Source organism: Erinaceus europaeus, chromosome 11 (genome assembly GCF_950295315.1).
Source record: "Erinaceus europaeus chromosome 11, mEriEur2.1, whole genome shotgun sequence".
Taxonomy (NCBI): domain Eukaryota; kingdom Metazoa; phylum Chordata; class Mammalia; order Eulipotyphla; family Erinaceidae; genus Erinaceus; species Erinaceus europaeus.
Window position 1 is genome coordinate 112,561,604 of NC_080172.1, and position 20,415 is coordinate 112,582,018.

At 38.8% G+C, this 20,415-nt stretch overlaps 1 protein-coding gene across 1 annotated transcript in view; it reads left to right on the forward strand.

Moving 5' to 3' along the window:
* The window catches only part of PDPN (podoplanin), a 43,803-nt gene extending 24,813 nt beyond the window's left edge, over positions 1 to 18,990 (forward strand). Inside the window, exons 2-6 of the mRNA XM_060202311.1 lie at positions 3,606 to 3,742; positions 14,569 to 14,677; positions 15,547 to 15,585; positions 16,125 to 16,236; positions 17,465 to 18,990. Of these exons, the coding sequence (XP_060058294.1) occupies positions 3,606 to 3,742; positions 14,569 to 14,677; positions 15,547 to 15,585; positions 16,125 to 16,236; positions 17,465 to 17,471 (404 nt within the window). The 3' untranslated portion in view covers positions 17,472 to 18,990. The remainder of the gene's footprint in view (positions 1 to 3,605; positions 3,743 to 14,568; positions 14,678 to 15,546; positions 15,586 to 16,124; positions 16,237 to 17,464) is intronic.
* The last annotated feature ends 1,425 nt before the right edge of the window (positions 18,991 to 20,415 follow it).

Sequence of the window (20,415 nt, forward strand, 5' to 3'; positions counted from 1 at the left end):
TGAGTTTCCCAAACAGACATGATGGGCCTAGACCTCGAGTAAATCCCTCTCTCCATTGTTACTGGTCATTTATATCAGGAACAACACAATGGACCCCTTTGTAAGCCCCCATAGGACCTTGCCCTCAATTTGGATCAACAATGGTAGAGAATGTTCCATCCTCCAAAGGGAGGCTGGACAACATACTCTATGCTATACCTGAGGAAGATGGGTTCTGATATTGGGGCACCTTGGGATGTTCCTACTCATGACCACAGAATGTGAGCTCATATCTACAAGGATGCAGAGGTAACATAGGCTCCTAAGCTGAATATGGGCCCCAGATCACATCAAATCAATGGGGTTTACAGTCAGCAATATTTATACACTTCCCCATATTTGGGGGCTCCTCGCTTCCCTGATCCAGCTTTCTGGCCCTTCTGCCAGCCATGACATCACCTCCCCAGACAATGATTTGGATCCACCTGCATGTCAGATTTCAGGCTCAGGCAAACAAATAAAAAAGCACTAGTATAGCCACAGGCCCTTTGGAATATAACTAAATTATGCCTACTAGCTATCTACAAGATGGAGGAACCCCCAACTCTTCATCTGCACTATTCCAGCCTTTAGGTCCATGATTGGTCAATAATTTGTTTGGCTTTGTATGTTAACTCTCTTTTCAGTCACCAGGTTCCAGATGCTAGCATGATGCCAATCAGACTTCCCAGGACAGACAACCCCACCAATATGTCCTGGAGCTCTGATTCCTCAGAATCCTGCCCCACTAAGGAAAGAGAGAGGCAGGGTGGGAGTATGGATCGACCTGTCAACGCCCATGTTCAGCAGGGAAGCAATTACAGAAGCCAGACCTTCCACCTTCTGCATCCCACAATGACCTTGGGTCCATACTCCCGGAGGGTTAAAGAATAGGAAAGCTATCAGGGGAGGGGATGGGATACAGAGTTCTGGTGGTGAAAATTGTGTGGAGTTGTACCCCTCTTATCCTATGGTTTTGTCAATGTTTCCTTTTTATAAATAAAAAATTAAATTTAAAAAAAAAAAACCTGATTTCTCACTTCATCCTATCCTAGATACATAAACTTTGGCCTACCATTTTTTTTAAGGAATAATAGTTTTTAAAACCCAACCTAAATGGATGGGTTGCCAATGGATTTAAAAACATCCATCAGTTTTGACCCATTAGCTGGATGTAGCTAGAAAAAAATGCTTATGTGAGTGTGAAGGTACAATTCCCCAAAACTGACTACAGTTATTATAAGTTTGTGACTGATTCTTTATTTACATAAACACATACACTCTCTCTCTCTCTCTCTCTCCGTGTGTGTGTGTGTGTGTGTGTAACACACAGAACCCACAAGCCTGTGCACACACACAATTTGGGAAGGGAAAAAAAGAGAGAGAGAGCCAAGGCATCAATATAGTTCAATAGAAGAGGATGTCAGATGCTGGCTGGAAACTTGGCAGCTGGTCTCATAGGAACTCTTCACCCTGGAAAGCCTTCAGCCAAAATAATAGGAAGGACAATTGAAGACCTCTTGTTAAAGATCAACTTTCCCATGGAGCAAAAAGAAAGCCAAGGCAGTGAGACAAAAGACATGCATCTTAGTCATGAATGTCATTCATAAAACACCCTTTGTCTATTCAGATTCTAATACATAGTTCTGTGGGCCCAGAGCAGAAGTGAACGAGCAGGGACTTTTATCTCCTTATGCTTTCAATGAACTGAACTTTCTATGAAAGTATTCAAATCGACTTCATTCATACTTGAGGTTTTTTTTCTTTAAAAAAAAAAGCACAGGTGGCCTTGTTTCTTAAAAGAAATCAAGGATGGCATATACTAAGTGATTTCACTGGATAGTTTCAGAGAGTATTTTTTAATGTTTTCTTTTGTAATTTTATAAAAGGTGATTTTACAGAATTATAAGATTTCAGGGGTATACTTTCACACCCAACATTTAAAAATAAATTTTATGGTTTGTGAACTATTCAGTCTAGAAAAGAAAGAAAATAAAATGGGATGTTTAGTTGTTTGTTGTTGTAGGGTTTTTTTTTTTCTTATCTTTTTTTTAAGTAAGAACTACCAGCCTCACAAAGAGATAAAACACACCCCCAACTTCATTCAGTATTTATCTACATGACAGTCATAAATCCTGCAGGAGCTGAACTCTATCCCAACCCCCACCCTAGCAGATGGCCAGGAAGAGAGACAGACAATTTGCATGCAGGAGGTACTCAGCTATTTGCTAACTGGTGAAAACACACACTCCAAAAGATGCATATGCTTTCAGCTTCAGCCAAAGTAATTGATTCACCCGGCAGCCCTAGACTAGAGATTCTAGATACAAAAAGCGTGGCTCATAAAACAGGCAAATTTACTCCAGAGAGTTTCATCTTCTGCATCAGCTAAGAAGTTATGATCAAATATTTATTAACTGCCTCTAGGTAGTCTGTCTAAACACAGAAGGAAATGAAGTATAAATTAAGGCAAGGATGGGATTGCTAATTCAAGCACTGCCTGCATACACATATCTTTAATTACACAAGGAACCTCCAAACACCCCCATGGTTTTGGGATTTGAATCTTTCTCATTTTGCAACTGTATTTAGTCATGGAGTTTCCAGAGTCACATTTGAGACTGGGAGGGGAGCCTGTGTCCAATGAGTCAGATTTTTTTTTAATACATGAAAAGGGTCATTTGATGAGTGGAGAATTATGCTTGGATTTGGTCATAATTGAATTCTGGTGATTGCAATAGAGGTTGAAGGAAAGGACACCATTGTTATCTGTTTGCTCCCTGTCAAGGAGTCAACCTTCCACCCCATTCCACCCTGTCCATCCCTGTTCTTCTTGAACCTCCTCATTGGCATGTCAGGGTCATTTATCCAATGTTAATGCAGAAAAGTCATGCCCAGGCCCAGTGACATTTCTCTTGAGTTTTTATCTCAGTGCTCTATTGACTACTTTGATTTCCTAAGTATACTGTTGACCCTACTCTGTAGATATTAACCCCAACTGTAAGAGTTTGAACTCCGGAATCCCAGAGGTCTGTGGTGACAGGCTATAGTTGTAATCATTCAAGTAGACAGCAGCCTCAAAATTATGTGAGAGAGAGCTTGATTTAGTTTAAGACAGGGACTCCATGTTGGGGCATTCAAATTCAATAAGTTTAAAAGAGAATCTGCAAATTGATTATTTTAGAATTCTTCCCAAGTGACTCTAATCTAGAATTTTTTTCCAGGCCTAAGTTATGTTCTAACCATTGATATATAATAATCTGTCAGATGAAAAGGGACAAGCAAGAATGTGGTTCACTATTGAAAAGGAAAGGTATATATCCTCTATCCAGTTTACCTCAATGGGATACTACTCTCACTTCCTTTCTGCATTTCAGTCTTCCTTTCTGTTGTTGCTGCTTTGCAATGGAGAGAAATAAGACTATTCTATGTACCAGAGGTGTGGGAAGGAGAATGATTTAGAAAAATGCCTCTCACTCCCCCAGAGAAATAGAGAAGCAAATAACATGACTGTAGCTAGCTAGCTAGTTGGGTCTGCCTACATGATTTCTATCGTAATCCCTGATTCAAACTTTTTTTTTTTCCAGCTAGTACAGTTCGGCCAGAGGATGATATTACAACTGCAGGTGTGGAAGATGACATTGTCACTACAGGTGATGAAGATGACATTGTGACTCTAGCTGCCAGTGACGAGCCCTATGAGACTACCAGCTTGGCATCCCTGGTGAGTGTTATAGAAAGGAGGAGGTTTTCTCTACAGTTATGTGATAAGAGAGATAGAGAGAGAGATAGGACTTCTTTATATGTATATTCTGTGTGAACCATCATGTTAAAGTATTGTTAAATGACTTGCAACAGCTCTATTGGTAGTGCTGGGAATCAAACCTGAAACCTCACTTTTTTTTTTTTTGCCTCCAGGGTTATCCCTAGGGCTCTGTGCCAGCACTATAAATCCACTGGTCCTGGTGGCCATTTTTTTTTCCCATTTTATTGGATAGGACAAAGAGAAATTGAAAGAGGAGGGGGAGATAGAGAAGGAGAGAGAATGAGAGACACTTGCAGATCTGCTTCAAGTGGGGAGCTGGTGGGGAGCTGGGGCTCAAACCCAGATTCTTGAGCAGGTCTTTGCTCTGAGTACTATGTGCTTTTAACCAGGTGCTCCACCACCTGGTCCCACATTTAAGTCTTAGACACTACTGCTGTACTATTTCTCTTTCCCAGAAAGTATGTTTTAAATATCCAATCTGTGACAGTCCAATTTTCAATACAATCCAAACCATGAGTATTGCAAGACGGTCTTCACTATAAAAGTTTCAAGAGTTTTTGCATTCCTGTCTTCATGTAAACCAGTTAGTTATAAATGCAAGACAGAACCCCATGCACAGACCACGCTGAGATAGACTGGGTAGTATTTCAGTGTTCCTATTCCTAAACCCTATGGCAGTTATCCAATGTATGTATGTCTCCAGCACCTACCTACAGCAAGAAGAATCCAGGCACTGCGGTACATTGAGGAGGTATATAAACCACACATTCCAATCATGACGAGTCTTTAATTTAGTTAATAATGAAGAATAGAAGCTCCTGCCCATCTGTCTAACTTCATAGCAGCCTGCTTCCCTCACTTCACTGTTTTCAGCCAAGCTCACCTTTCTCAGCTTTGGATTTATCCCACCTGAGACTCTGGATTTATTTTATATGTATATATTTAAATTACAGAATTACATGTCAGCAGGGTTTGAATCCATACCATTCTCACCACCAGAGTTCTGAATCTTCACTCTCCCCATTGCAATCCATCACAATTCCCCTAAGGTTGTAGACATGGGCCAACTATCTTCTCTACAACCATGTGTCCACATTTATACAAAGTTACCCCTTCTTTTCCTGATTCAATACTCTCTTTCCCTCTAACCCATGCAAGACATCAAAGCTACTGCCATATGTCCCTCTCCTTTTCCTTCTCTCTCTCTGGGTGCTGATGGAGCTGAAATGCAGAGTCCTCTTATCTTCATACTATCACTTCTCCCCCGCTGGGAATATGGATCAAGGTTGTTTATGGGGAGCAGAAGGTAGGAGTTCTGGCTTCTGTAGCTGCTTCTCCGCTGAGCATGGGCGTTGACAGGTCGATCCAAACCCCCAGCCTTTCCCTAGTGGACCAGAGCTCTGGAGATGTGAGGGTCCAAGACACACTGGTGAGGTCGCCTGCCCAGAGAAGTCGGGGTGGAGTCATGGTAGCATCTGGAGCTGGTGTCTGGAAGGTGGCATGACTTAAGTTGAGACAAGATGGTTAATGAACAGGAACCAGAAAGTAGGATCTGAGCAGATGAGATTAGGGATTTTAGGGTAGAAGAAAGCTAGGGAAACCATTTTAGGCATGTTCCTGGGGGCACACAACTGTAATAGTTTTGCTTGAGTTTGGTAACTAGCCTGAGGTTGGATGAGATTGTTGTCTGAGAGAATGGTGTCAGAGTGGAGCACCAGATTTGAACAGTTTCAAGGTTCACTTCTCAGGCTGGTATCTCAGGTGACAGTCCACAGTAGGATTTCAATAGCAGCATAATTCAGGATGGCAGCACCAGTGGCCATTTGGTTGAAGTTGACAGGGTTGGTATGACGTTAAGGAATCATAGAAAAGGAATTTCAAGAAGTATGAACATATCCTAGAGGTACCAGGACTAGGAGAAATGGAGGTCTTAAAGAGGATGCAAGAGGTTTCTTATAGTCTTAGAGAAAGTTAAAAAATCAATAATTAATTATTATAGCCAGGGTAGTTGGGGGTCTAAGTATCTGTGTTGTTATACTTAACTTTCACTATGATCTGAAGGCTTCTAGTGGTATCCGAACCTCCTTGTATTTTAAATACTTGCAAGGTCAAAAGGTCTTGATCTATCTGGCCTAAAGCTGTAATTGATTTAGATGTTCACAGAGCTTTGTTTTCCAAATACATTTTTAGAGATCCATAAACAATTAATCCCCTTATCAGAGTATGATCATTTTGCAAATCTAAGATAAATATTAGCAAGAGCTAGTATTTGTGCTTAGGGCTATAGTCTAGGCAGTTAGGGAACTTGAGATATTAAATCTATCCACCCCTCCCCCATGTCATATTGCTATTTATAGGGTTAAATAGTGATAAGACTAGAGTTTCACATCTTCCCCACCACCGAAAGTCTGTGCCCTTCCCCCTACCCCCTAGGTAACCATAATAGTTTTTCCATTTTAAATATGGGTTGTGTTGTGTCTGGTTGTTTATTTTATGTATGTGTGTTCACTTCTCTAAATTCCACATATGAGTGAGACCACCCTATAGTTTTCCTTTACCTCCTTGTTTATTTCACTAAGCACAATGTTCTCAAGTTTCATCCATTTTATCCCAAAGGATATAAAATCATCCTTTTTATTGCTGAGTAATATTCCACTGAATGTATGTCTCATAACTTTTTTAATCAATCATTGGTGTGTGGGGGAAATTTTGGTTGCTTCCAAATTTTTACTATTGTAGATAATGCGGCTATGAACATGGGGGTGCATATTATCCCTTCTAATTGTTGTATGCTTTACATTGGTTTGCTCTAGCTCTCCCTCTGCCAGGAAAATTGCTTTAGTCCTGCTAGTTTTGCGGCCCGCTTGTCCCCGCCCAAAAGAACCCTGACAGAGTTTGAGACTTCCTGGCGCCGCCATGTGAGAAGGATGTAGGAGAGTTCTGTTTGGTATTAGTTTGGGTTAGTTTATGAATCGTTCATGAATAAAGAAATACAGCTTCCCGGCCCAGCCGCGTGTCTCTGGTCCTCTCTGTTACCCGCCCGTGAAGCCAGCCCGGATAAAACAACATCTAATTACTGATATTGTCTGTTTTGGATAAATGCCTAGGAGTGGGATTGCTGGGTGGTAAAGTATTTCCTATGTATTTACTTAAGGATTCTCCATACTGTTTTCCATAAAGGTTGTACCATTTTGCATTCCTACCAGCAGTGTATTAGAGTTCCTTTCTCTCCACATCCTTTCCAACATTTATCTTCTCCTGTTTTGTTGATTAAGGCCATTCTTACAGGAGTGAGGTGGTATCTCAGTGTGATTTTAATTTGTATTTCTCTGGTGATGAGTGAATTAGAGCACTTCTGCATATGTCTGTGGGCCATGTGTATCTCTTCTTTGGAGAACTTTCTATGCATGTCCTCTGCCCACTTTTTTATTGGGTTGTTGTTTTTCTTTTTATTGAACTGAATGAGTTCTATATAGATGTATGATATCAAGTGAAGTATGATATGCAAATATGTTCTCCCATTTGTTGGTTTCCTGTTTACCTTTATGGAATTTTCCTTTGATGTATGGAAGCTTTTTAATTTGATATAGTCCCACTTGTTCAATTTTGCTTTTGTTTCCTTTGCCCATGGGGTGAAGTCTTCAAATACGTCTTTAGTGTTAATGTCATGAAATGTTTCACTGATATATTTTTCTATGTATTTTATACTTTCAGGTCTGATATCCAGATCTTTGATCCATTTTGAGTTAATTTTGGTGTATGCTGTTAATTGGTGGTCTGTTTTCATTTTTCTACATGTGGCTGTCCAATTCTACCAACGCCATTTGTTAGAGACTTTCTTTTCCCCAGTGGGCAGATTTGGCCCCTTTGTCATATGTAAGGTATCTGTATATGTATAGATTGTGTTCTGGGCTCTCTATCCTATTCCATTGGTCCATATGAGCATTTTTGTTCCAATGCTACACTGTTTTGATTACTACTGCTTTGTAGTATAACCTAAAGTCGGGTATTGTGATGCCTCCATTTTTCTTCTTTTTCTTTAGGAGTCTTTTTGCTATTCATGGTTTTCTTGAGTTCCACACAAATTTTTGAATGATCTGTTCAATTTCCTTGAAATATATCATTGGGATTTTAATAGGGATTGCACTGAATCTATAGATTGCTTTTGGCAAAATTGCCATTTTAATGATATTTATTCTCCCAATCTATGAATAGGGGATGTTCTTCCATTTCTTTGTGTCATCCTCTATTTCTTTTAGCAGTGTCTTATAGTTTTCTTTAAAAAAAAAAAATCTTTTATGCAGTAGCACAGCAGGTTAAGTACAGGTGGTGCAAAGCACAAGGACCAGAGTAAGGATTCTGGTTTAATCCCTCAGCTCCTCAACTGCAGGAGAGTCACTTCACAGGCGGTGAAGCAGGTCTGCAGGTGTTGATCTTTCTCTCCTCCTCTCTGTCTTCCTCTCCTCTCTCCATTTCTCTCTGTCCTATCCAACAATGACAACAACAATAATAACCACAACAAGGGCAACAAAAGGGAATAAATAAATAATACTTAAAAAATTAAAAATTTCGGGAGTTAGGCAGTAGTGCATGGTTAAGCTCAGGTGGCACAAAGTGCAAGGACCGGCTTAAGGATCCCAGTTCAAGCCCCCTGCTCCCCACCTGCAGAGGGAGGTCACTTCACAAGCAGTGAAGCAGGTCTGCAGGTGTCTATCTTTCTCTCCCCCTCTCTGTCTTTCCCTCCTCTCTCCATTTCTCTTTGTCCTATCCAACAATGACATCAATAACAATAATAATAACCACAACAATAAAACAAGGGCAACAAGGGAATAAAAAATTATTTAAAAAATTTTAAATTCCAATATCATTCTTTAAAAAAAAAAAAAGATCCTTTACATGCTTTGTTAGATTTAGTCCTAGATATGTGATCTTCTTGGATTCAATTGTGAATGGTATTGCTTTCTTCAATTTCATTTCTTCTGACCTATCTTTTGCATAAAGAACTGCCATGGATTTATGGGTATTGATTTTGTAGGCTGCTACGTTACTGAATTAATTGATGATTTCCTGTAGTTTCTTGGCAGTTTCTGGGGTCTTCTAGGTATATCAACATATCATCTATGAATTATAAGAGTTTAACTTCATCCCTTCCAATTTTTATTTCTTTGATACAAAAAATATAAATTCTTCATTCTTTCCAATTTTTATTTCTTTGATACAAAGAAATACAAATTATTTCTTGTCTGATTGCTATGACAAGGATTTCTAGTACTATGTTTAATAAAAATGGTGAGAGTGGGCACCCTTGTCTAATTCCTGATTTTAGGGGAAAAGCTTTCAATTTTTCCCCATTGACTATGATGTTAGCCATGGGTTTATTATATATATAGCCTTTATTATGGTAAGGGATTTTCCTTCCACTCCCAGTTTCTTGAGGGCCTTTATCATAAATGGGTGTTGTACCTTCTCGAATGCTTTTTCTGCATCAATTGATAGAATCATGTGATTTTTATCTTTCCTTTTGTTGATATAGTGAATTACGCTTATTGACTTATGGTTATTAAACCATCCCTGTTTCCCAGGGATGAATCCCACTTGATCTTGGTGGATTATTCTCTTAATATATTGTTGTATTTGATTAGCCAAGATTTTGTTGAGGATCTTTGCATAGATATTCATCAGAGATATAGGTCTATAGTTTTCTTGTTTGGTGGGGTCCTTTCCTGCTTTGGGGATCAGGGTGATGTTGGCCTCATAGAAATGTATTTGGGAGTGTTCCTTCTTCTATTTTCTGGAAGAGTTTGAGGAGGATAGGTGTTAGTTCTTCTCTGAATATTTTGTAAAATTCATTAGTATAGCCATCAGGACCCAGGCTTTTGTTCTTGGGTAGGTTTTTGACTACTGTTTCAATTTCTTTACTAGTGATTGGCCTGTTAATTTTATCTACTTCCTCTTGTATTAAGGTTGGTAGTGTCTATGACTCTAGGAATGTGTCCATTTCTTCTAAGTTGTCAAATTTGGTTCCACATAGGTGTCCATAATATTCTTGCATAATCTTTTGAACCTCTACCTCATCTGTTGTAATATCTCCTCCTTCATTTTTGAGTGATTTAACCATAGCACTCTCTCTTTTTTCTCTTGGTTAGTATAGCTAGTGGCTTATCTATTTTATTTATCCTTTCAAAGAACCAACTCTTGGTTTCATTAATCTTCCTAATGGTCTTCTTGTTTTCTATTTCATTGATTTCGACTCTGATTTTGAGTATTTCCTGTCTCCTGCTGACTGTTGGTTCTTTCTGTTGCTCCACTACTAGTTGATTGAGGTGGGTTGTTAGATGGTTTACTAGTGATTTCTCCAGTTTATTAATCTGGGCCTGTATTGCTATGAACTTCCCTCTTTGATTTTTTTTTGTCCAGATGTTCTGTCTCTTGCTGTGAGTGGTGTGTTGAAGTCTCCTATTATTATGTTGCTATCAATATCTCTCTTGAATTCAGTAAATGTTTGTTTTATATATTTGGGTGCTCCTAAGTTGGGGGCATATATATTAATGATGGTTATATCTTCTTGTTGGATTGAACCTTTAACCATTATGTAATGTCCTTCTCTAACTTTGATTACTTTCTTTGCCTGAAAGCCTATTTTATCAAAGAATAGGATAGCTGTCCCTGCCCTTTTCTGTGAGTTATTAGCTTGGAACATCTTGCTCCAACCTCTTATATTCAGTTTCCGTTTGTCTTTTCTTTGGATGTGTGTTTCCTGAAGACATACAATGGATGGATCCTGTTCTTTAATCCATGTAGCTACTCTGAATATTTTTTTAAATATTTATTTATTTTCCCTTTTGTTGCCCTTGTTTTTCATTGTTGTTGTACTCTGAATCTTTTGACAGATGAATTTAGGCCATTCATATTTAAGGTGATTATTGATATATGTGGTTTACTATGTCCATTCTGATTTTTGTTTTAAGTTTACTTTCAATTGTTGAGTCTTTGCACATTTGTTTCTATCTAACCTATTGTGTGGATGAGTTTCTGTAGTGAATTCCTCACTACTTTTTCTTGTGTTCTCTGCAAATCTCTGTTCTCTGTTTTGTTTTGTGGTTACACTGTGTGTAATAACTATCATTGTGTATCTTAAAAAGTCTTTTTTAAGTTGATCTTGATTAACAAACATTTGGTAAGGCTTCTTTGTCTTTTAATTCCCTCTCCTATTTGCTTGTTGTTCTTTCCTATTTTATTGTGTTTTTGTTTCTAGTCTACTGTGGTTCATCTCACTGAGAGCATGTATTCCTTTGTTTCCTCCTTTCCTGTAAGTCTCCATTCAGTATTTCTTGTAAGGTGGTGTTGATTGTGGCATATTTCTTTAGTTTTTGAGTATTTGGGAATACCTTTATTTCTCTCTCATACTTGAAGGATGATTTTGCAGGATACAAAATTCATTGCTGAAATTCCCTCTCCTTTAGTGCCTTAAATATGTCATTCCGCTCTCTCCTTGCCTGTAGGGTTTGTAAAGAAAAGTCTGATGAAAGTCTGATATTTCTGACTCTGGATTTCTTTGTCTAGAAAACTCCTCAGATGTTTTTCATGAAAGACCTTTCTCATAATTCGAATGTTTTCACTTTTAAAAATATTTTTATTGATTGATTTTATGATTGGATAGAGACAGAAATTGAAAGGAAGGAGAGGTAGAAAGGGAGAGAAACAGAGAGACACCTGCAGCCCTGCTTCACCACTTGTGAAGTCTTCCCCCTACAGGTGGGGGTCAGAGGCTTGAACTCAGGTGCACCTGGCCCCCAAATGCTTTTTTCTAAGAGAACTAAAATAATCCTCCCCTCCACCTTCTATACCCCAGAAGTTACTAGCCTTACAATTCGAATGTTACCAGCCAGATTTGAACCACCATCTGTTTTTGTAAATAAAGTTGTTTCCTTTTTACTTTCTTTTAAAAAAAATTTTATTTATAAAATGGAAATATTGACAAAACCATAGGATAAGAGGGTACAATTCCACACAAGTCCCACCACCAGAACTCCATATCCAATCCCTTACCTTGATAACTTCCCTATTATTTATCCCTCTGGGAGTATGGACCCAGGATCATTGTGGGGTGCAGAAGGTGGATGGTCTGGCTTCCGTAATTGCTTCTCCAATGAACATGAGTGTTGACAAGTTGATCCATACTCCCAGCCTGTCTCTTTCTTTCTTTAGTGGGTGCAGGGCTCTAGGAAGGTGGGGTTCTAGGATACATTGGTGAGGTCATCTGACCAGGGAAGTCCAGTTGGCATCATGGTAGCATCTGGAACCTGGTGGCTGAAAAAGAGTTAAGATATAAAGCCATACAAATTGTTAACTAATCATGAACCTAAAGGCAAGAATATTGCAGATGAAGATTTGGGGTCTCTGTCTTGAAAAAGGCTAGTAGGTCTATTTTAGGCATATTCCAAGGGGCCCATGACTTTACTATTTTTTGCCTGAGCCTGACATCTGATACGCAGGTGGACCTAGTTTATTGTCGGAGGAGATGGTGTCATATGAAAAAGGACTAGAAAACTGGATCAGGGAAGAAAGTAGCTACCGAATATGGGAAAAGTGTATAAATATTGTTAACTGTAAACCCCATTAATTTGATCTGGTGTCCATATTCAGCACAGGAGCCTATGTAACCTCTGCATCCCTGTAGGTCTGAGCTCATATTCTGTGGTCATGGCTAGGAACATTCCAGGCTGCACTAATTTCAGGACCCATCTTCCTCTGGTGGTAGGTAGAATATGTTATCCAACCTCCCTTCAGAGAATTGAACATTCCCTACCATTGTTTATCCACATTGAGGGCAAGGTCCTACAGGGACCCACAAAGGGATCCATTATGTAGTTCCTGATGGATATGTCCAGTGACAGTGGTGAGAGGGATCTGTTAGAGGTCTAGGCCCAAAGCAATAATCTTGTGCTTTTGATTTGCATTTCTCTGGCAATTAGTGATACCGAGTATCTTTAAAGTTATTTACCATTGTATATCATTTGGAGAAATGTCTACTTAAATCCTTACCTATTTTTCAATGTGGTTTATATTTTAATTGCGTTCTTTTTACCTTTATCTGATACATGATTTATAAATATTTTCTCCCATTCCATAATTTGTCGTTTCATGTTGATTCCAATGACCTATCTTTATTTTTACCTGTGCTCACCAGCATAGTTATTGAGTACTACATTGGGAACCACTTTACAGTCAGCAGAACCACTTTCAAGTCTTGTTCTGTTGCACTGTACCCAAAATAAATTGGGATAACTTTAATTTCTTGACTTTATAGTGTTGCTTATGAAATAAATAAGAAACTAATAGGAATGACACATAGGAAACTCTCAATAAAGACTACATATTACTCTAATTGGAGAAGAAGGGCTTCAAAGAACTATATCAACATCATAATATATCAGTATATCATAATATATACCAAGAAAATATTACAGGAGAATGTTGTATTCAAATCCAATGAAGAAAAAAAAAAACGTTAAAACTTACCGAACCAGTATTTTTTGAAGAATTACAACCTTAGGAGGCCAGCATATTAAACTTTAGCCATTTGTCTCTGGAGAAGACTTAGTTTTATTTATGACCTTACTCTTTTTTTTTCCCTTTATTGGGAGATAAATGTTTTACATTGACAGCAAATACAGTAGTTTGTACATGCATAACATTTCTCAGTTTTCCACATAACAATACAACCCCCACTAGGTCCTCTGTCATCTTTTTCCAGGACCTGTATTCTACACACACCCCCATCCCCACCCCAGCATCTTTTACTTTGGTATAATACACCAACTCCAATACAGGTTCTATTTAGTGTTTTATCTTCTGATCTGTTTTTCAACTTCTGCCTAAGAGTGAGGTCATCCCATATTCATCCATCTGTTTCTGACTTATTTCACTTAACATGATTTCTTCAAGATCCATCCAAGATGGACTGAAAATGGTGCCATCACCATTTTTAATAGCTGAGTAGTAGTATTCCATTGTGTATATATACCACAACTTGCTCAGCCACTCATCTGTTGTTGCACACCTGGGTTGCTTCCAGGTTTTTGACTATTATAAATTGTGCTACTAAGAACATATGTGTACACAGATCTTTTTGGATGGGTGTGTTGGGTTCCTTAGGATATATCCCCAGGAGAGGAATTATAGGATCATAGGGAAGGTCCATTTCTAGCCTTCTGAAAATTCTCCAGACTGTTCTCCACAGAGGTTGGACCAATTGACATTCCCACCAGCAGTGCAGGAGGGTTCCTTTGATCCCACAACCTCTCCAGCATTTGTTTCTGCTACCTTTTCTGATGTATGACATTCTCACAGGAGTGAAGTGGTATCTAATTGTTGTCTTTCTTTGCATTTCTCTGACAATCAAAGACTTGGAGTATTATTTTCATGTGTTCAGCCTTTTGGATCTCTTCTGTGGTGAATATTCTATCCATGTCCTCTCCCCATATTTGGATTGGATCATTTGTTTTCTTGTTGTTGAGTTTGGCATGCTCTTCATATATTTTGGTTATTAGCCTCTTGTTTGATGTATGGCATGTAAAGATCTTTTCCCATTCTGTAAGGGGTATGACCTTATTCTTACTGTTTCTTTATATTTGCTTTCTTGCTTCTACTTTCAAATTTTGGCATCATATGTTTTCAATATTTATGCTACTTAGAATCCTTGTATGCTACAGCAGAAAATTTATTTCAAATATATATTTCAAGACATGTTAACTGTTTTTGCTTTATTACATCTCCAATAGGTACCAACAACTGCAGAGAGTATAACACGCAGAGAGGATCTACCAACTACAGGTCAAGAAGGAATCCAGAGCTCCACAACCTTGAATGTAGTAACTAGTAACTCTGTAGGTAAGAACATTAGACACTCTAATAAGTCCTGACTCTACCCTCCAAATTCAAGGCAAAAAAAAAAAAATGGAAGCAAAAATATTGTGTACTTGGGAAAAAAAAATTCAATAATGAATACCATGATGCCAACTGGACTTCCCTGAGCAGATGACCCTACCAATGTGTCCTGGAACCCTACTTCACCAGAGTCCTGCCCCACTAAGAAAAGAGAGAGACAGGCTGGGAGTATGGATCAATGCCCATGTTCAGTGGGGAAGCAATGACAGAAGCCAGACCTTCCACCTTTTGCACTCCATAATGACCCTGGGTCCATACTCCCAGAGGATTAAATAATAGGAAAGCTATCGGGGAGAAGTTGGGATACAGAGTTCTGTTGGAAATTATGTGGAGTTGTGCCCCTCTTATCCAATGGTCTTATAAATATTTCCATTTTATAAATAAAATTTTTTAAAAAGGTAGTATTCAATAATGATGATTTCAAAAAAAGATTTTGCTAAAACTTGCTTTAAAATACTCTAATCCGGGTGTGGTGAACCTGGTTAAGTGCACATATTACAGTGTACAAGGACCCAGGTTCAAGACCCTGGTTCTCACCTGCAGGGGGGAAGCTTCACAAGTGGTGAAGCAGGATTGCAGGTGTCTCTCTGTCTCTCTCCCTCTTCCTTCCTCCTCCCCTCTCAATTTCTCTCTGTCTCTATCCAATAATAAATAAGAAAATTTTAAAAAAATACTCAGATCCAACTTATTTAAGAAATCATCTCCCCACTTGTGTTTTGCTACCTCTACTTAAATTCATCTTTTGCCAATTGTTAAATTATAGTTATGAAATCCTAATAATTCTATGCTATTATATTTATCTTTCTTTACAGAGAAAGTGAGTGAGGAGACAGAGACAAAAGTTGAAAAAGGTAGGCTCAATTTTGGTGTTGACATATTGTTATGGAACTTTAAATTTTTCTTTGAACATGTGTTTTGTGAGGAATAGCGGGCTTGGATTATGGTCAGCAAGAGCAGAATACAGAACCCTCTGAAAAGGAGTTTCAAGCCTCTTTTAGTTGAGAGAAGAGAATCACTTGTAATTGCAAATAAGCAAACTACAATAATTATGCACTTAAAGTATTCCATGGAGAATGGTGGTGTCACATCACAATTTACTTTCACCAAGAATAACAACAGGGGCTAATTTAATAGGACTATACACAAATACTATCCAGTAAGAAGTAGTAAACTTGATAGCTTCTGAGACCCTGAAACTTTTCTATTCATAAGATAGATAGCACTAGAATTCTCTGAAATTTCTCCTCAATCAACTTCCCTTAGATGGACAAGAAAAAACATAGAACATAGGACAGCACAGTGGGGCATTGGTGTTGTTTATTATTGACATATCTTATCAAAAGTATATCATTTATCTCAGGCATATGGGTTTTTTCCCTTTCTCATTCAGATGGTTTGGCAACAGTTACCTTGATTGGAATCATAGTTGGGGTCTTACTAGCCATTGGATTCGTTGGTGGAATCATTTTCGTAGTTTTGCGGAAAATGTCAGGACGATACTCGTAAGTAAATATACACAAGCTCGCGTGATAAACAAACCAAGGTCATCGTTTCAGAGCTCAAGCCCTTAGATTAATAGGGACCTCTAGATACAGGCCTTGTTCAGATGACCCTTATTTCCATAAACATTATATCTGAGGTTTCCTCAAAATATCCACGAAGCTTGACTTATTTCAAAGAAAAGGGAACCAGCCAGAGAATGACTGTTTAACTGACTTCTTTTAAGATCTCTTCTGGGAGTTTTGACTTGTTGTCTTGACTTTCCAACTAATTGAACTTGAAGGAAAATACCAACTTTTAACTTGATACCTAATTATCCTGCTTCCTCTCTTCAGAAGTAGATAGCTTTCAGAGTAGACCTGTTACAGATACCAGGGGTCCATCTCAATGAGGAATTTCACTGGTGATGAGACCTCTTTCATTTACATCCCTCTCTCTTTCCTGCCTTGCACATACCTGCATGTATGGTGCTGTACTTCTAAAACAGACTACTGATGGAGGAAAGTATTCTTTCTCTTTACCAATGGGATCTCCATAAGAGATCAGAACCAGAGAAAAAAATTCATAGCCAGAGAAAAAGGTTTTCTTCTTTCTTTCTCTCCCTTTTTCTTCTCATTTCTTTCTTGCCTTCTTTCTTTATTTCTTTCTTTCCCTCCCTCCCTACTTCCCTCCCTCCTTCCCTCCCTTCTTTCCTCCCTTCCTTCTTTATTTCCTTCCCTCCTCCCTTCCCTCCTCCTTTCCTTCCTTATTTCCTTCCCTCCTCCCTTCCTTCATTCCTTCTTTCCTTCCTTCCTTCTCTTCTTCCATTTCCAACCAGAAAACTGCTCAGTTCTGATTTATGGTGATGCCTGGGATTGAACCTTTGGTGCCCAAGCATGAAAGTCTTTTTACATAACAATTATGCTGTCTCCCCAGGTCCTTTTTCTTCTTTCTGTTGAGTCAGTGCTATATTTATTATAAGCATTGGGGCAGGGAGAAGAAAAGTACTATATAGCTGGGAGTTGAGGTACATCATGGATGATACAGGTATTTCTGTGCTTGAGAATGTCTGAAAATCTGACTCAGATTACGGGAGGACCAAGCATTTGGGAAGGGGGTTAGTTAGTAGGGGAGAGAAAAGTGCCAGGTTCCAGAACTGGAGGACTGAGACAAAAGAACAACAATGAATGGGAATCCCAATCACAGTGCAAGTAAAAGAAGTGACCCTCACTTTTTTCTCTGGTTTCACAGGCCCTAAAGTGCTGAAGAATTGTGCCCTTTTGCCAATGACTCTAATAAACAGCCTCCAACTTCCATCGTCCCTGAGCATGTGGGAGAAGATGACCCATGGAAATGCTTGACCTCACACTCAAAATCCGTGGTGACCCCTCCACTTGTCAAATGTAGCTGAAAGGAAAGATTATTCACATGATTTGCCCCACTGCGCATGTGTCTACTGAAAATTTTTAAAATATAAAGCTGTCAAAGATTTCATAAAAAGCGAAATGCATAGAAAATGGGGCCAAACTGTAAATCAATGTGTAACTAAGGTAGACAATATATAATTCAAGTGATGTTAGAAACTGAAATCCTGTCTTCGTTCTCAACATTCTCTGTTATTGTTAAAATGCACAGGAATTTGGAGATATTTATACCAATAATGTCCTTGGGTCAAGTGCCTGGTCAGTTAATGGCATAAGCATCATGCAGTCTCTGCTCTTTTGAAATGTACACATTCCAGTCTCCTCTGGTTTATTTTTAAAACCTGATTTGGGGGTGGAGGGGCCAGGCAGTGGCACACCTAGTTAAGCACTCACATTACAGTGCACAAGGACCCGGGTTCAAGCCCCAGGTCCCCACCTGCAGGGGGAAAGCTTCACAGGTGGTGAAACAGGGCTGCAGGTGCCTCTCTGTCTCTTTCATTCTCTATCTACCCTCCTTTGGCTCAGTTTTTTCTTTCTATATCCAATAATAAATAAATAAGTTTTAAAAATTAAAAAAAAAACCTGATTTGGTATGAATAATCAAACAAAAAGATCTAAAATTATCCAATTTATATTGGATAATTATAATATGTCATGAACAGCTGCTCTCACTTATCCAGATAGATGATTTCCAGAGCAATCATTTCAGTCCATCAGAGGAATTCTATACTTGGAAGAAGACTTTTTGTTTCTCTCAGATGCTTGCTGTCCCAGCTTCTCCAGCAAGGAAGAAGTTTGCTCCTGCTTGCCCTCCTCCACTCCCCTTCACATGATGGGGAGCCAGAGTTAAAGGAGTAGCTTCCCATTGACCTGTGATGCTAGTCCTTCAGATTGACTGTTGTTTTGTTTTGTTTTGTTTTGGTTTGGTTTGGTTTCGTTTCGTTTTGTTTTATTTTGTTTTGTTTTTCCTGGTCTGTGGAGGTCTCAGTTGCAGATGCTAAGAAAGCTGTTGTAAGCCCAGCAGTGCTGGGAACTCAAATGGTCCAGAAACCAAGGACCATGATGGTCTTCAAAGAGAAGGAAGCCCAGTGTGTACTTCCGGAGCACTGCCCTGTATGTGCCTCTGTCGTGGAGAATTGAGCCTGCCAGCTTGCTGACACTGACCTTCTGCCATAGAGGGAAGAGAAGAGAAGTAAAAAGAATTTTGTAAAGTACAAATTTTATAAAAGCAGCTGGACCTAAAGACTTAATGGAAAAATGAAAATAAAATAGATTTCTGGTTTAAAGGACATAGCACATATTTCTGTGGAATCATAGTTTAAAAGATAAAAATAAAGGAACTGAAAGCTGCCAGTCTGGATCAGGCACTATCTGACTTCATATATTTCTAACCACGTGTCTAGTGATTTATTTTTTTCCTAAATAAGAAATTCCTCCACTGTGCAGATGCTTGGTCGTGATTTTGGTTATGCACTTTCTTCTAAACTTGTAAATGTTCATAAAATGGGAACAGTGAAGTGCCCCTTCAGTCACATAGCTGTTCATGCCAGTCATAAGTAGGCATTATTTTAAACAGCACATCATCACTTGTCCATCATTAGCCTGTCCACCAACCCAGGGTCCCTGTTCAAACGTAGCTGATTGAAAGAATGGGATTTTCAAAGACCTGGGCAAGCTTATATAGCCTTTATTTTCCCCAGATTCCTGAGCGGGGTTAGGAATGATGTCCATTTCATCTTTTATATTATTTCTTTTCCCTACCCTCCACTGTGAAAAATAATGTTCTACCCCAAGTCATACACTGGACCCATTTCTCACCTGCTGGTACAGGAACGTGGGTTTCTTGGTTGCATCTGTGTAGGTGCTCAATACAGTGTGGACATGTTTTAAAATAAAACAGATGATTGCATACAATAATGAGTCAGAATTCTGATTGATCTCCAGCAAGCCTGGATCAGCCTTGAAAATATCTTCAGACTTTAAGTTATGTAACCATCTGCCTCTTGACTTGATTTCTCCAGGTAAGACTATAACTCATGTCAACATCTGCTTCTTGGCTTAACTGGGAATGAATTATAAATGGTCTTAGGAGAGAAAATGTAGCTATGCCCTTCACCTAAACCTTTCTCAAAGCGAAAGAATTAAGATTAAGCAAAGGAATGGGATGAGAAGACACACAATACCCTGGAACTTCTTTTGCCCTCTCTAACATTCCAGTCTTGAAAGGTCAACAAGGTATTTCTTGGTTCCTTATTTCTCTACACTGGAGGAACCTAGTGAAAAAGTGACTATACCATGCTTCTTTCTGTCCTCTCTGAAAATCTGACCTCAGGTATAGAGCTAAGCTAAGAAGAGAAGAAACTAACCCTTGTAAGGGTGTTCCAATTATCTCTGGGCCTAGATGTCATATCATTCCAAAATCCCTTGGGCATATCATTGCTCTATTGTCTGCATCTGTAAATCTCTGTCTAGTACTGGGATTGTAAAGGCCAAAACCTCTGTCCCTCTCTGCTCCTCCTTTCTCACCTCTACAACTTGAATTAGATTTACTTTTAAAAAGTTTTTTTTTATATTTTTTTTCCCTTTTGTTACCCTTGTTGTAGTTATTGTTGTTGATGTTGTCATTGTTAAGACAGAGTGTTGGTATGCTTCTAATTCTGCTTCTAAAAAACCCCTTCTGTTTCATTTGGTTTAATCCCCCCTGCTTAACACTGTATTCTATTTACATAACCACTGTTAACTAAGCACCAGCATGCCTGCAGGGCATTGGTTTGATCC